We start from the raw sequence: 14,702 nt of genomic DNA on the forward strand, positions 1-14,702 counted from the left end.
CCACATGTAAAACCTGTGTTTCTTCTGGCTTTCTGTCTTACAGTTGAGGAGGATGTGGGCACTGTGTTGATCCCAGTGGTGAGAAGACAGGGCTTATATGGACTGGTCTCAGCTCAGTTTACTTCTAGTGGCCTGAGTGCAACCCCTGACCTCGACTACATCCTGAATAATGGCTCAGTAATGTTTTTCCATGGCCAGAATACCAGCTACATCAATGTGACTATAATAGATGACCTCGACAGGTGAGAGGAGAAATTAGAAATAATTAAAAGAAATATGGAGCTTAAACTGGTCATATTTGTATTTAAGACACACAGATTTTCTGTGCCACCCACATCAATGTGTCGTGACTTGGACAATCATGTAAGCACAAGTGAAACTGTGGAGAACAAAGTAGCAGATAAATCACTGGAACTCAACAGGTCACACATTTCAATCGCTGTGACTTCAAGAAACATGCAACAGAAACATTCACAAGCAAAGATATTATTTAATTCCAGTTTAACACTGTAATTATCTCCCACAGTGAACACGCAGAGGTATTTGAGGTCCTGCTGGTTGGAACCACAGGGGGAGCAGTTCTAGGCTCTCATCGAGTTGCCAGGGTAACCATCGCCAAAAGTGACTCTCCAAGTGGGGTGGTCCGTTTCCTAAATGAAAGCCTAATCACTGTGGTCAATCCCAACTCCACTCTCAAACTCATGCTTGTTTTGGAGAGAGCAGGAGGCCTAGTGGGCAATGCAACGGTATGAGGAACAATATCTACCACCAGTTTACTCCCAGATGTAATACCTCATGGACATCAACGAATTCAAACTGGTTTTACCTTTTGACAGGTTGCCTGGCTCATCCGTGGCCCAAACAGCGGAGACGTCCTTCCTCCACTCAATACAGACATTAGAGAGCCTGTGAACGGGTCCTTCTTCTTCAGAGACGGAGAGGAAGGTACACGTACCATAGAGCTGCGGATTCTCCCCCATGGGGAAGTGGAGGTGGAAGAGGAATTTGTTATAGAGCTCCGCATTCTCACTGGAGAGCTGGATGTTGATTCTCAGGCTGGTTCCATAACACTAAAGGTACTTCATTGTATAATAAAAGTTGATTTCACCATTATGAATCAGATTGCTTAAAAAGGATTGTCACAATTTGATTTTCAAAGCACAAAGGAAATCTAATGGGGATGTGAGCCTCAGCACCCTACTCACCCCTACTTGCCCCTAATGTGTTTTTGTCTCCCAGATAGAGAAGTTTGGTGACCCAAATGGTATCGTCCAGTTTACTGAGGATGCTCTTCGTGAGCATGTCTACAACGAATCCACAGAAGCAGAGGGCCCATTCAACATTTCCCTGTTTATCACACGCAGAGAGGGTGTCATGGGTAACATCACGGTGAGATTACATCCGTATACATTTATTTTTCATCAGTCCTATCCAGTATCAGTGTTTAAACTGTCTGAATTGAATTAATGTAGCCGCTGTTAAACTGTTAACACAACCATACTTTTTTTCGCAAACCTCAGGTGCTTTGGCAGATACAGAGTGACTCGGATACAGCAGGTGACTTCCTAGCCTTAGCTGGCTCAGTAATGATTCCAGAAGGCCAAAGGGATGCGGAAATTATCCTCAGCCTGTTGCCTGATACAGTGCCAGAGCTGGAGGAGCTCTACACTGTCCAACTGACAGCTGTGGAGGGTGGTGCTACTCTGGATGCCAACCCAAACCTCATCAGGGCGCGCATCAGGTTTGTCATGATGGTTCTGTTAGACTCAGTAACATATACTGATTTCCAGGTAGAAGTATGTGTACATTTGAAATGAAATGAATCTTCCTCTCTCACCCTTAGGGTGCGAGCTAACGATGAGCCCCACGGTGTCTTTTCCCTGAACCCTGAGCAACAGTCCATAATGGTGGTGGGGTCGGAGTCAGAGGTCATTAGAGTCCTGGTTATGAATGTGACACGGCTTGCCGGACTGTTTGGCAACGCTAGTGTGGGCTACAGGATCAGTGGAGGGATAGATGAAGTGATGGACATTGAGGAGATACTGGGAGGACAAGCTGAAGGAAGCCTGTTCTTTAGAGAGGGACAGACCTTCAGCTCTATCACTGTGCCCATCAACAGTCAGGTAAGGATGATCTTGAGCAGAGATGTGTGTTCAGCAAATAAAGGCTTAAAAAAATATCATAGCTGATATTGTTTTTAAGCTCCAGTTGAACACTTGTTTTCCTGCTTTTCTCTCTGTAGGTGTTTTTGTCAGTGGGTGAGAGCTTCACAGCAGAGCTGACTGATGTGAGACTAGTCAGTCCTATCCTTGGCTCTCCGCCTCGTCTTCTACACGAGGCCAGCATTGCTACAGTGACTGTGCCCGAAGAAGCTGCCAGCTCAGAGGTGAGTTGTGGTTGTTGGTTTTTTGGTTTGTCGATATACTGTATGATTTATCTTTGAGGGAGAAACTCTTTTTTAAATTGCTCCCTCTGCAGGGCACTCAGGATGCAACTTGCTATCTTGGTATAAGATATTTCAGCAGGATGTGTGTTTCTGCTGATGATGTTATCACTGTCTCACTCTGAATATCTCAGCTGGAGATCTTTCTGAGGATCAATAAACATGCCGTTTAATAATTTCTGTTTCTTTAATTATTTCTTGGCCAAGAGATGACAAACTTGAGATCTAGAGCAACATATTTCTCTGGAGTCTCTTCCATCTCACTTTAATGTCATTTAAACTTACCTATAACTTCTATAGCAGAGTTAGTGGTGAGTTTTTGACTGCTCTGTTAGCACTCAACTTTATCTTTTCAAGGCAGCTGAAAGGTCCCTTAATCCCATCCTCGTATACCTCTCCTCACCTCTTTAATTATATTTAATTATGTGTAGCTCGGTGCTGTAAGAGACAACAGTGAACAATAAACATTTTTACCTAATTTATTTGCTGGGTTTAATGGTAAAGGAGGCCACAAGATAACACCATTAATAACTGATTTCTCTCACATATGTTATGCAGGTCGGCTTTGCCTCCCTGGCTCTGCAGGTTTCAAATATAGAAAGAGGGACATGTGAAGCTAAGGTGACGCGAATGGGACTCTTTGGGGATGTCAGGGTGCAGTGGAAAGCTGGGTATCCTTCAGGACAGGCTTCACCTGGATTCAGACTGGGAGCTATCACTCCAAGCTCAGGTAAAACACCCATAGGAGGAATGATCCCTGAAAAAATGAATCATAGCAGTGTAGACTTGCACATCATCTTAAACAATGGAGTAATGACTGCCTCCTTAATGTTGGTAATGTGCTACTTTCCTCATATTCAGGCTCAGTGACTCTGGCCCATGGAGAAAAGACTAAAGCCATATCTCTGACAGCTGTTGCTGATGCATCTGAGCCTGCCTCCTATGCTATACACCTTACTGCTGCCACCTCCAGCACTTCTGCAGCCAGTACTGTCAAGCTCAGGTAAGGGATTCACAGTGGTCTGAAGCTGTGATAGGAATGTTAACTTGGAAACCTTCTGCATGCTACAGGAATTATTCAGACAGGGGGATGACAGGCTTTAGGATATTTTTTTATACAGATCATCTGTGCTTATTAGCTTCCTATTTATTGTCTGTACATCCTATTATGAATATAATTCACATAGATGTCAAATGTAGCCTCACTCCGATGTCTCCCTACACAGGTCGGGATATACTGTGGCAGAAGTGGAGCCACTGGGAATCTACCAGTTTGCCCCTGATTCCCGCCAGCTGGTCATTGCAGAGGACATTCAAACTATAACACTGTATGTTCAGAGACTCTACGGTTCACGCAGCAACAGCACCCGCTTGTCCTACACAACAGTAGCAGGCAGTGCAGCAGCAGGAGAGGACTTTGTTGCAGTGCCAGACGGCCGTTTGGTCTTTGACTCACCTCGCCAAACCAACACTTCCTTCAGCCTTTCAATACTTGACGACTCCCTCTCAGAGGCTGATGAGTACTTTCACGTCAACCTTACAGATGTTCAGGTCCTTACTCCAGATTTAGCTTGGGCAGACACCTCTCCTCGACTCAACCCTCAGCACAGTGTGGCTACTGTCACCATCCTGGCTAGTGATGTGACCGGAGGAGTGCTGAGTATTGGACCTGGAGTGGTGCAGGTACCTGAGGACAGAGATGAGGAGACCCAGCAAGAGCGGAGGGTGGTTCTGAGGGTGCGCAGGTCTGACAGTGTGGTTGGGGCTGTGAGAGTTCGGGTCCAGGCATATGGAGGTGTGTGTTTGTTTTGTAGCACTGCTTTGAAGGAATATTTCACCCTACACATTGCCATTTGTATATCTGTACTCACCCCATGTTACATGATGCATTCCTTTAATGCTCCATTGTAGTATATATTGTGATTTACTGTGATGTCTACAGTTTTGGTTTAAGTTGTGCTTCTGTGCATTTTTATCTAGATGGAAGTACAACACCTCCTCCCTTCACTCTTGATCCTGTTGGGGCCCTTGCAAAGGAGGAACAGGACTTCCGCTTGGAGTCCACCATAGTGTCTCTTCAGCCTGGTCAGAATGAGACGGAGGTTATCCTCCTCATCCTGGATGACTCAGAGCCCGAGGGACAGGAAGTATTCTTCATTTACCTCAGTGATCCAGAGGGAGGAGCGCAAATCACGGACAGTCCGTACCAGGGCTTTGGAGCTTTTGCCAAGATCACCATCCTTGGTAAATTAAATAAATCGTATTTATTACTGTTTCCGTCGCAGTGTGTTCTAGCAAATAAATTGATGCAACATCATTTATTTGTTGGTATCTATTCTGGACTCTGTCTCCTTCTATTTACAGCTCTTAATTATCCCCTAGTGTGTCTTTTGGATCTAATCAAGTGGACCCGCAGACATGTGTTTGTTATCTCAATAAGTGATTCAGTGTTCCTCTCCGGTTTCACTAATGCCATTTGATTTGCATTAGGTCACCGCTGTATTACTCTCCAGCTGCTATTTTGGTCCTCCCTTCTCACATAATCACTGCAGTGGACAGATTATTTGATTACTCTGCATGTATGATTGATTAGAAAATATATTAATATGTAATTGTGAGGTTATGAGGACATTAATTTGTACTCTCCATCTCTGTTTTTCTCTGTTTCTGTTTTGTTCTCTTTATCTATTCATACCAGGGAGCGACGTCCATAACGGCATTGTAGGGTTTAGTCTTAATTCTCTGATGGGCCAAGTTCTGGATGAGGATTCAGAGAACAGAACTGCTCTCCTTTATCTGCAGCGACAGGAAAACAGGTAATAAAACTTTTTTTTTTTTTTTTACTGTTAATTTAAGAAATAAAACATCTTGCCTCCCAAGAAGTTTTCTGGTTTGTAGTTAGGTAACAGGTTATTTCTCCCTCTCTTCAGAGCCTTCGAGGATTTGCAGGTCTTCTGGAGAGTTACCTTCAGCGAGGCAGCTCTTAGTCTTTTCAACAATGGAGTCAACCTAACCAGAGAGCTGGTGCAGACCTCAGGAACTGCGCTGTGTAGGAGAGGAGAGATAATCTGTGCTCTCACTGTGGAGGTCCAGGATGATGAGGTGAGGGAGAGGCAGAGGATCCTTGTGAAGGCAGTTGGTATCTTGCTGACCTTGAAATCTGCCAAGTTGTACAGTGCACAGATAGATTATAAAATATCTGTGTATTCATAAGAAATGCTAATAAAGCAACTATCTGTGTTGCCGTAGGAACCAGAGCAGCAGGCATGGTTCTTGGTGGAGATTTACCAGGTGGGTGCTGGAGCTACAATTAACGAGACCACCCGTTTCGCCAACATCACCTTGGCAGAAAGCGACGATCCACAGGGCATTATGTACTTTGCCGTGGGCCACAGACTGCCCATTGCCACCCTGACGACCACGAGGCTCAGTCTCCAAGTCTACAGACGAGCAAGCACAACCTCGGTCATGTCTGTCCAGTATCGCACACTGGTAAGTAACAAACAGACGTAGAGTAATAAAGCACAAGCATACACTGTTAATGGCACACATACATGCATATGAATACAATTGGGCACATGTACGCACAGTAAAAAACATACAAATGCATACAAACACGCACCGTGCAAATGCTTGAAACAGATTTTGTAAGTGGTTGAATTTTTCGTTTAACACTGATGTTTGACTTATTTATTGGAAACACTCATTGTTGCCTTGGAAGTGTTCTTCTGTGTAGCAGGATATCTAATTTTAATCTAAGTCAATATGATTTCAAACAAATTTTTCCGCATCCCTTGTGATACCTGAAGGATGACTGTCTGTCCCTGTCTGATCTGGTTTTGTTGACCTTATTCATCATAGGTTTCAGCACACATAAGTCTAATCATATACAAGCTTTCATTTTTTGAGGCTAGTTTTAAAAACTTGATAACTTGATTGTCTTACTCAAGGCGTCATTTTTTTCTCGCTTGTTTTCCACATGAAACAAACTTGGGAACATTAAAAGCATGAATAGGAGTTGTTTATGCTCACTTATTCTAAACTGGGACACTTCGTAAGAGCAGTTTTGAGTAAAAATGAGTCATAGTTAAATTCTAATTGTAATGCAGAAATGCTAGAAGGACACACACCAGATGCACCAACTTTGCATGATATGATGATCCTGATACACAGGTCTTTTCATGTTGCTTATGAACAATGTTTCCTTCTCTTCTCACCTCTTTGATCTCGATGCCACCCACTCTTTCTCTGAGGCATCCGGATTAGAAATATCTCGGCTACATTTAGTTCAGGGTCATAAAGTATTCACTGGCTTTCTCATTGTTTGATATTGGAGATCAAAGCAAGAGAGTGTCGAGTGGACAGTGAACAGAAATCAAAAACCTCTCTGAGACACATGGTCAGGTCATCTGCTTTCAACTCTTAGAACTAGAGCATATTGTGAGACAAAAGGTTTGATGCACAGTCAAAGCCCAGTTCCCTTTGGTTTACATTATGCTCCCACAACATGGTCAGCTTTACTCATCTGTATGCGCTGCATATGCAGACCATATGGACGCTGTTTACCATTTGTCCCTGTAATCGTCTAAAGCAGTCTGATGTACATTTTTTTGTTTTTCTCTGTTGACTTAATTTTATTTTACTTTGTGTGGGTATATGTGTGATCTTGCAGGTTTATTCTGCCAAACAGTCCTGATTAACATGACTCCATCCAACTCGAAACATTTCTGTTTTTCCTCTAGGAGCTCCCCAGAGAAGAGATAGTGGGCCCATCTATAATCCATCCTGCTAAAGCTGGGATGGACTTCATTAAACAGGAGGGTAGGATAATCTTTGCTGTGGGCCAGCGTAACACATCATTGGTCATTCGCCTCACACCTGACCTCGCCTCATCACTGCCCACACCGAAGCGCTTCCAGGTGGAGCTCTACAATGCTACAGGGGGAGCCAGAGTGCACCCTCAGTTCGGGGTCGCTAATGTGACTCTGGTGTTAAATGCAGCAACGGCAGCTGTTTGGCTTTTACTGGACCAATTACATCAGCCTCTCGACTCAACTATATTGAACCAGGTGCTCCAAGGACTGATTGATAAGGTCTCTACACAGCTCACTCGTGAGCAGATGACTGCTGTGCTCGAAGCTCTGGGGAAGGTGAGAGGGTTGGAAACTGGGGACAAAAGTATTTCCTGTATTACAGCCCATTTTATTTAAGCAGGAGGAGAAGATGAAACCGTGATATTACACCATACCTAACTATTCTATCTGCTGCTTCACAATATAAATATCATGCAATCAAACTAGATATCATATAGGATTTTTGAATATTGGAATGCCTCTGTATATTTTTTTTATTTTTCACCACTTGAAACCTCTGAGTCAATGTAGTAGTCTGTGTCAGACAGATCTGCGTTTAAGGGCATACATCACCAGCACTTCACTCCTCTGACAGATCTAAGGACCAGTTTGTCATCTGAAAAGGTCTCAGTTGTCACTTTGCATGAGCACTGCTATCAGCATGTTGCTCTGATGTTAGAGTCTACATGTTGGGCTTTCTCAGCCCCCAGACAAGCGGAGACACCACTGTAATTTAATACGAGGGGGTTTGCGGGGGACAGAGGAAAGAGTAGAGACAGCAGGATTGAGTTACACAGCATGAAGATACGTGGGAGTGCACAGAGAGTAAGAGACACGAAGGAGACAGTACAGAGAAGGTGGCATTAAATCCAGATAAAAGCTGTGTGACACTGAGGCCTAAACCAAGGGAAGTGACAGTGACAGAGCCAGGAGGGGTGGATGAGATAAGAACGGCACTTAAGTGCAGATCACACATAGAGTATATCAGAGGGATAAACATGCAAACAAGGGCAGAGCAAACTGTTTCTCAATATTTTGTTACTAATTTTTTCTGTCCCTCTCTATTTCTGTTTCCTCTGAGCCAGGTGCTTGCAGAGGCAGAGAGGACACCTCTTCAGGAAAGTAGCCGTAATTTGACCTACGACCTGCTGTGTGCCTTGGCCAATCCCAGCAGAGTCGACACCCGAGGCCTCAGCCACCTTGCTGAGGTGGCTGAGCGATTTGCATTCTCCCTCCTCACACAAAGCCAATGTGAGATGTGAGTGTCCCCTTCTCAAAAAGAGTGAAGAGTGGGAGTGTGTTGCATCAAAACACCAAGGATTATACTTTGAAATATTATTTGCAAGGTTTCCATGCATGATATTATAACTGTTTTCTTTGTGTGATTTCTCCAGAAGGGGTACCATCGTGGAAACATGTCCGTATATGACCATCTCTGCCTTCCAGTGGTACCCCACACAGATCAATGGACACAAATTCAGGGGCCGTAACGCAGACTTCTTCCAGCTGCCAGACACCTTGCTGCCAGTACCAGCAGTCCCGACTGCTGACTGCGGCAACCTCAGCCGGATTCAGCTGACTGAGTTTAGAACTGAACACTGGTTTCTTACCAATGATACAAATACTGCTCTGAATGGGAAGGTAAGGAAGCACTGAGATAGTCCAACTTGATTAAGAACAGCAGGTGGCAGTGTTACTCCAGTATAAACTAGACATTGCTTTTTAAGTTTGTTCCTCAGCTGAAGCCTCCTCTCTTGTTTTGTATGTGTCTAGGTGTTCTCAGCCAGCCTCCAGGACCGAAGGTCACGACCCCTAGAGGATGGCATTGAGGTGGTGTATCGTATCCACACCTCTGGTCAGCAAATTAAACCAGGACGGTCTCTGTGCCTGCTCTGGAACCAGACCACTGCGAGGTAATCTGCCACGGACACACCAGCTCAGATGCATGCTCAGCCATCCTTAGTTAAGTTATAACAGCAAGCTGACCCTGAAAATGTTTCTATTCTTGGTGATATGAGCAGGATTTCTTCGGCATTACATGGTCATATCAGTGGCTGAGGTTGTTTATTGTGATGTATGCCAATTGAAACTTTGTTTTTCTTACACCAATTGTTATTTATCTCAGCTGAGTCATTTTTAGCCTCTCTGACAATGATATCAGTTTATAATTATCTATAGCTCTCACCCCGTGCTCACCTCTGTCTGTCATCCTCACACTTATTGCGTGAGTGAGACCGGTTTGCTAAGTGAAGGGCAAAAGTCCAAGTGCAGCCTCTCAGTAAGGCCTCTCTGTGGCCACAGGGGAATCACATCATTCTGTTTAATATCTTCACATTCAGTGTGCTACACGCTGAATCCTTCCACTCGGAGCCAGTCTGTTGAGGACATTCCTGGGGCATGGAATGGGACTTGGCTGGAACACTCTGTTACAAGTTAAGAATTGGCAGGTTCGGTTTGGCCGGAACTGCTACTTGGACGATGTATTGCGGAAAAGAAAACAGATGAGAGAACAGATATGGAGGGAGAGTAAAAGGTGGAGAGTGAGAAGCAAAGTCACTGACAGGGAAAGGTCAATGTTGCAGTATGACTCTCTCGCTGTGAATAGAAGGTCGAAATAAAAAATGTAAGAGAGGAGGGTTTTTTTTTTTAGCTTTTTAAACCCTGCTCATCCAATTCCTGTCTGTTGGTTTTGCAACCAAATCCACAATGACAACATCACACAGCATATTTGAAAGGTAAAGGTAACTGCAGATAACTCTCAAAGAAGCCAAAACACCAGGGAGAAAACTGGACATAAACATGATCAAAATCAGAATCAGGTTCATTGTAATAATGAAATAAATATTAAAAAATGATGTAATGAAATGAAGAGCTGTGCATTTTGTGCATGAATGGACAAAAGATCACTATATAAAGTATAGAGAATATGTGCAACGTACAGAGATGATAATCCTTACGCATTGTGATAGATGCTTATGTTAATGTAACGTGTAGTGTCTGTGGGGCGGAATGAGACTCAGACACACTAGACTCATTCATGGACTATAAAAATAATTGACAAGCATGACTTTACCCATCGGTTTGTAGACTCCCATTTTGAAGCCACAAGTTTGGCATTTCGACCATCGGCATCTTGCTTTTTGTTTGGAGTCGAAAGTGACCACATTTTGACAAGAGTCTGGTGCTGTGGAGGAGCGAGGGGTGGATCTGACGGAAAAGCCAAGAACACTATCTGCAGACAGCCTGTTGCTCAAAGCGAGCACGCCCTTCATGATGCATAACATTTAGCCTTCAGTTATAAAAACATTAACACCCGTAAAGTTGTCATGATTGGGGAAATTAGCTGTGGAGACCAAAACAGTTTCTGTACTAGGCTGTAAACATGTTTATTTCCGCTGTAAACTTGGTCATTTTAACATGGGGGTCTATAGGATCGACTCACTTTTAGAAACAGCCTCATGTGGCCATTAGAGGAACTGCAGTCTTTGGCACTTGTATGTTGGCTTAGTTTTTCAGGTGCGGAGGTTGCCACTCGTTACCTTGACTGTCTTTTGTTATACACCAGTGGTTCCCAACTGGTCCAGCCATGGTGTCCAGATTTCTCCATAGTCATTGTTCCAGGTCCACACAGTTTAATACATTCAGCATCTGTCTCTGTTATGTAGCTGTCCATTAGTCATTCACGCCACAGCAGGAAAAGGCACTTCAGAATAAAAGCTCTGTGCCGGAAATTCATTGTACTTCAAAATAGACTGTGTTTTTCACAAACTTGACACATTTGCAAGTTACACAACACTTGCCGTCCATTCAGAATACACCTGCGACCCACTTTTGGACCGCGACCCACCAGTTTGGAACCACTGGGAACCACTATACACTGTTTTAACAGTAGTTTCTTATCATCCTGCATCCTCTCCCTTCCTCTCTCTTCTAGCTGGTCATCAGATGGTCAGTACTGCAGGGTTGTGAAAGAGAGTGGGAACTATGTGGAATGTGCCTGCTCCCACTTGTCTATCTACACGGCCTACGCAGAGTTTGCCACTCTTGCATCCTACAACGACGCTTTCTATGCCTCCGGATTTATCTGCATCTCAGGTACAAAACACACTCTCCCTTTGTCTTCCCTTTCTAATGTTGTTTTCCCATGTTTTTTTTCCTGTGTACCCACTTCAGCTTTAGCTGTCCCTCTGGAACATACCTTCCATAATCCGCCCACATTGTTATAAATAGCCACCGCTGACTTATATTAAGCATTTGCTTATCTAACATTAATGTTGGTTCCATGTCTTCCAATTTTCCCTTCTCAGGCTTTGCCTTGGCCATTATTTCCCATGTGCTGTGCTCCCGTTTCCCCATGTTTGCTGCCAAACTGCTCACTCACATGATGGTGGGCTGCCTTGGAACCCAGGTAATACAGTTCTGCTCACGTTATATGTCATACTATGATGCTTTACAATGAGCATTAACACCCACAATTCACTGTTTATACGGGCTCAGATCTTCATACTCCCACATCTTCTGCATCACTTTCATTGGCATTTTCATCTAATCGTATCTGTAGATTCTCTATATGCTCTTAAATGCAGATGGATAGGGAACCTTTGCAAAGTGTTATACAGGCATTCATCTCCCTGTGCTGTATGGATCTGTAGCTCACACACATTAACACGGCTACAGTGTGTGTAGCACAAAACTTCCCTTTGACAATGACAGAAACATAAAAAACACACATATTTGTACTGCTTTAAACTAGAATATTTTAAACTGAGAGTGCACACACACACACACACACACACACACACACACACACTGCATGCTACCAACCCTTCTTACTAGCCACCAGACATGTCACATTATTTTCTTGGAAATGTGCATAGATGTGAACACACATTATCGAATGTCATTGGTTGCGTAGCTTGCGGGCCGGCGCGTCCTGACAACGCAACCATGCCCCCCGCACCCTGGCCCATTAAAAACGCAAGCTGTCACATAAGCAATGAGCGAGATAGATATGTGGCTGCAGGTTAGTCTCTCAGCTGGTCACCACGTATGTGTGTGTATGTGTGCATGTGTGTGTGCGTGAGGGAGTGCGGGACTGGTAATTTTCCACTGGTCCCCCCCTCTCTTTGGTTGACAAACACGAGCCCCTACTAAAGCAGACTGTCGTTGGGGGCTAACCACCTCGGGCTCAACCGGTTTATGGCCCAGGCAGAGCCCCTGAACCTGAAAGGGTTTTGGATGGAAAATTCCGTCCTGTTCTGTTCTTTGTTGGTACTGTACTGCATGTTAAGGCCTTCTTCCTCGGACGTGCACGTGTCTGAGATTGTGCTATAGTTTATAAAATACACGGGCGTGCATCTGTGGCCTTCTAGTCAAGGCCAGTCGATGAAGGTCTGGTTGGATTCCAGACAGTCAAACTAAAGGCCTGACTGAATGTGCGCTCTGGTATTAAGATGTACCCTCTAAGTCGTCGTCTGTTACTGCTGGGAATATTTTGGATATAATGATGGGCTCACAGTGCAGGATGTGCTGAATTAAAATAGACCGTTGACGTCATTGTCTTCACTTTAGGTATGCATTTTGTCCCAGATCTGAGATGGCTTAGTAGAAATAGAAAAAACGCATGTTCCCTTTTCTATAAGTGCATGGGAGCTTATTTATTTGGAGCTTATCTATCCGGTGTTCTTGTTGCCAAACAAATAAGTAGGTCAATTATGAAGACTGAAGACTGCCTTAGTGACTCACTCTTCATCGTTAATGAAACATGCATGCACAAAGTGATTTATGCGGTGGACTTAATTCTAAAATATGAAGTTGTTCTCACGATTCAGTGTTGTCTTCGGTTCTCTCGGAAATCATCTGCCTCCCACCACCAAAAATGTTGTCACACTTCCCTTGTTGTTGGTGGAACTTTACGAAGAGGTTCCAATAACTTTAAGGAAACAGAAAGTTGTGGGTCAGACTTTTTAGTTTCTGTTCCTGACAGGGTTCAGTCTGCATTCTGTCTGACAAACTACGTTTTCCTAGTTCCATTTTGTTTGCCCCAGTGGTTAAGCACACGAGAAATCATAAAGCAATGCTGTCACGCCAAAATTAATGTACTGAAGTCGATCTGCATTCTGTTGATTTGAAAGTAAGCTCAGATGATGGATTTAAAGGCTAAAGGATATTCGGGCACTTCTCAAGAAAAAAATCACATCATATAAATCAATAATGACAGCAAACAAAATGAATGCTGCCCTTGGGATACAGACTATTAATGTTCACTTCATTTCACATGTAAACTGCACTTTTAAAAGCACTGTAAAGATAAATTCATATTTGTGATGCATCTGGGGTTTGCAGTTTGACGTCAATGACTCTAACGAGCATGTAATGGCCTTGGAGTGTCACACTGACTAACCACAGAACCAAATCACCATTGTGGTCTATTTAAGGACATTCAGATATCTGTGAGGATTTATCTGAATCCACATCTTGGTATAAAACTGAGTCTGTAACTGTTGTACAGCACCACACGAGTCAGTCATGTTTAAAGCCAATCCTCCAGTGCAGTTGAACTTTTGTCTTTTTGAATTTAGGATGCATCTCAGCTTTGTATTAACAGTCAAAGGTAGGCATTAGGAAAGGATTAGTGTCCAATTTCCGTATGAAGGCCAAAGATCTTCCATCTTTTATAGAAGAGATGTAATTAGTGACAGAAACGTCTCCTGAACTTGTGGGTCTCAGCCGTGCTCGCGCCTCACCATTGATTTGAACTGTCAAGTCCACTTCCAACCACCTCTGACAGAACAGGCTCTCCATCTGTGGTGGCTGGGCTGTAATTAGTCACTGACGCTGCCCTCTGTGGGGAGAAAATTAAAGCTGCCGGTTTGATTTATCCTCTCTGCTACAGCTACAGTCAGCTAGAAAGAACCAAAGTAATATCCTGAGCCTCTGTGAGAGTCTGAGAGTTGAGAGCAGGTCGAGGGCATGAAGAAGGTGGAGGCTTGTGGTTCAATTTAGGTAGTTTTTAATTGTCTTACTGTCTCAGTACTCTGGCTGACATCCCTGTTAGCTCTATAGTATCTAGTTAGAATATGTCACAGACCTGAGGGCACCAACGGCAGTACATTTGGCTGTTACACCACTAACGAAGGGAAGGCAAAACAAGCAAGAGAGGAGGATGAGTGTGTTTGCAGGATCGAAGGAGGAACAGAGTTACATGACTAGTATGAGATCGGTGCTAAATTTGTAAATAATTATACCTACAAAGTTTCATCTCCTTGTTTTCAGACATCATGTATTATGTCATCCTCAGATTTGCTTCTCTTCCAGGCAACTGTGGGCAGTATAATAAAAAAAAAAAAAGAACATCTATTCATAATGCACCTATTGTATTCATTGGTCAGTCGGTAGGGCCACCA

The 14,702-nt window shown here is 43.7% G+C and overlaps 1 protein-coding gene across 2 annotated transcripts in view; it reads left to right on the top strand.

The window, feature by feature from the left end:
* The window catches only part of adgrv1 (adhesion G protein-coupled receptor V1), a 131,112-nt gene that overhangs the window by 58,436 nt on the left and 57,974 nt on the right, over positions 1-14,702 (top strand). Inside the window, exons 69-88 of one of the 2 annotated variants that reach the window (XM_050050818.1) lie at positions 44-242; positions 527-746; positions 837-1,076; positions 1,240-1,389; positions 1,521-1,741; positions 1,844-2,123; positions 2,243-2,386; positions 3,002-3,173; positions 3,305-3,446; positions 3,670-4,238; positions 4,424-4,687; positions 5,142-5,259; positions 5,374-5,545; positions 5,693-5,935; positions 7,186-7,593; positions 8,382-8,554; positions 8,691-8,937; positions 9,070-9,209; positions 11,231-11,391; positions 11,604-11,704. In XM_050050818.1, coding sequence (XP_049906775.1) covers positions 44-242; positions 527-746; positions 837-1,076; positions 1,240-1,389; positions 1,521-1,741; positions 1,844-2,123; positions 2,243-2,386; positions 3,002-3,173; positions 3,305-3,446; positions 3,670-4,238; positions 4,424-4,687; positions 5,142-5,259; positions 5,374-5,545; positions 5,693-5,935; positions 7,186-7,593; positions 8,382-8,554; positions 8,691-8,937; positions 9,070-9,209; positions 11,231-11,391; positions 11,604-11,704 — 4,364 coding nt within the window. The remainder of the gene's footprint in view (positions 1-43; positions 243-526; positions 747-836; positions 1,077-1,239; positions 1,390-1,520; positions 1,742-1,843; positions 2,124-2,242; positions 2,387-3,001; positions 3,174-3,304; positions 3,447-3,669; positions 4,239-4,423; positions 4,688-5,141; positions 5,260-5,373; positions 5,546-5,692; positions 5,936-7,185; positions 7,594-8,381; positions 8,555-8,690; positions 8,938-9,069; positions 9,210-11,230; positions 11,392-11,603; positions 11,705-14,702) is intronic. The other variant, XM_050050819.1, reaches the window with a different exon arrangement.

Source organism: Epinephelus moara, chromosome 8, assembly GCF_006386435.1.
Source record: "Epinephelus moara isolate mb chromosome 8, YSFRI_EMoa_1.0, whole genome shotgun sequence".
NCBI classification, from domain to species: domain Eukaryota; kingdom Metazoa; phylum Chordata; class Actinopteri; order Perciformes; family Serranidae; genus Epinephelus; species Epinephelus moara.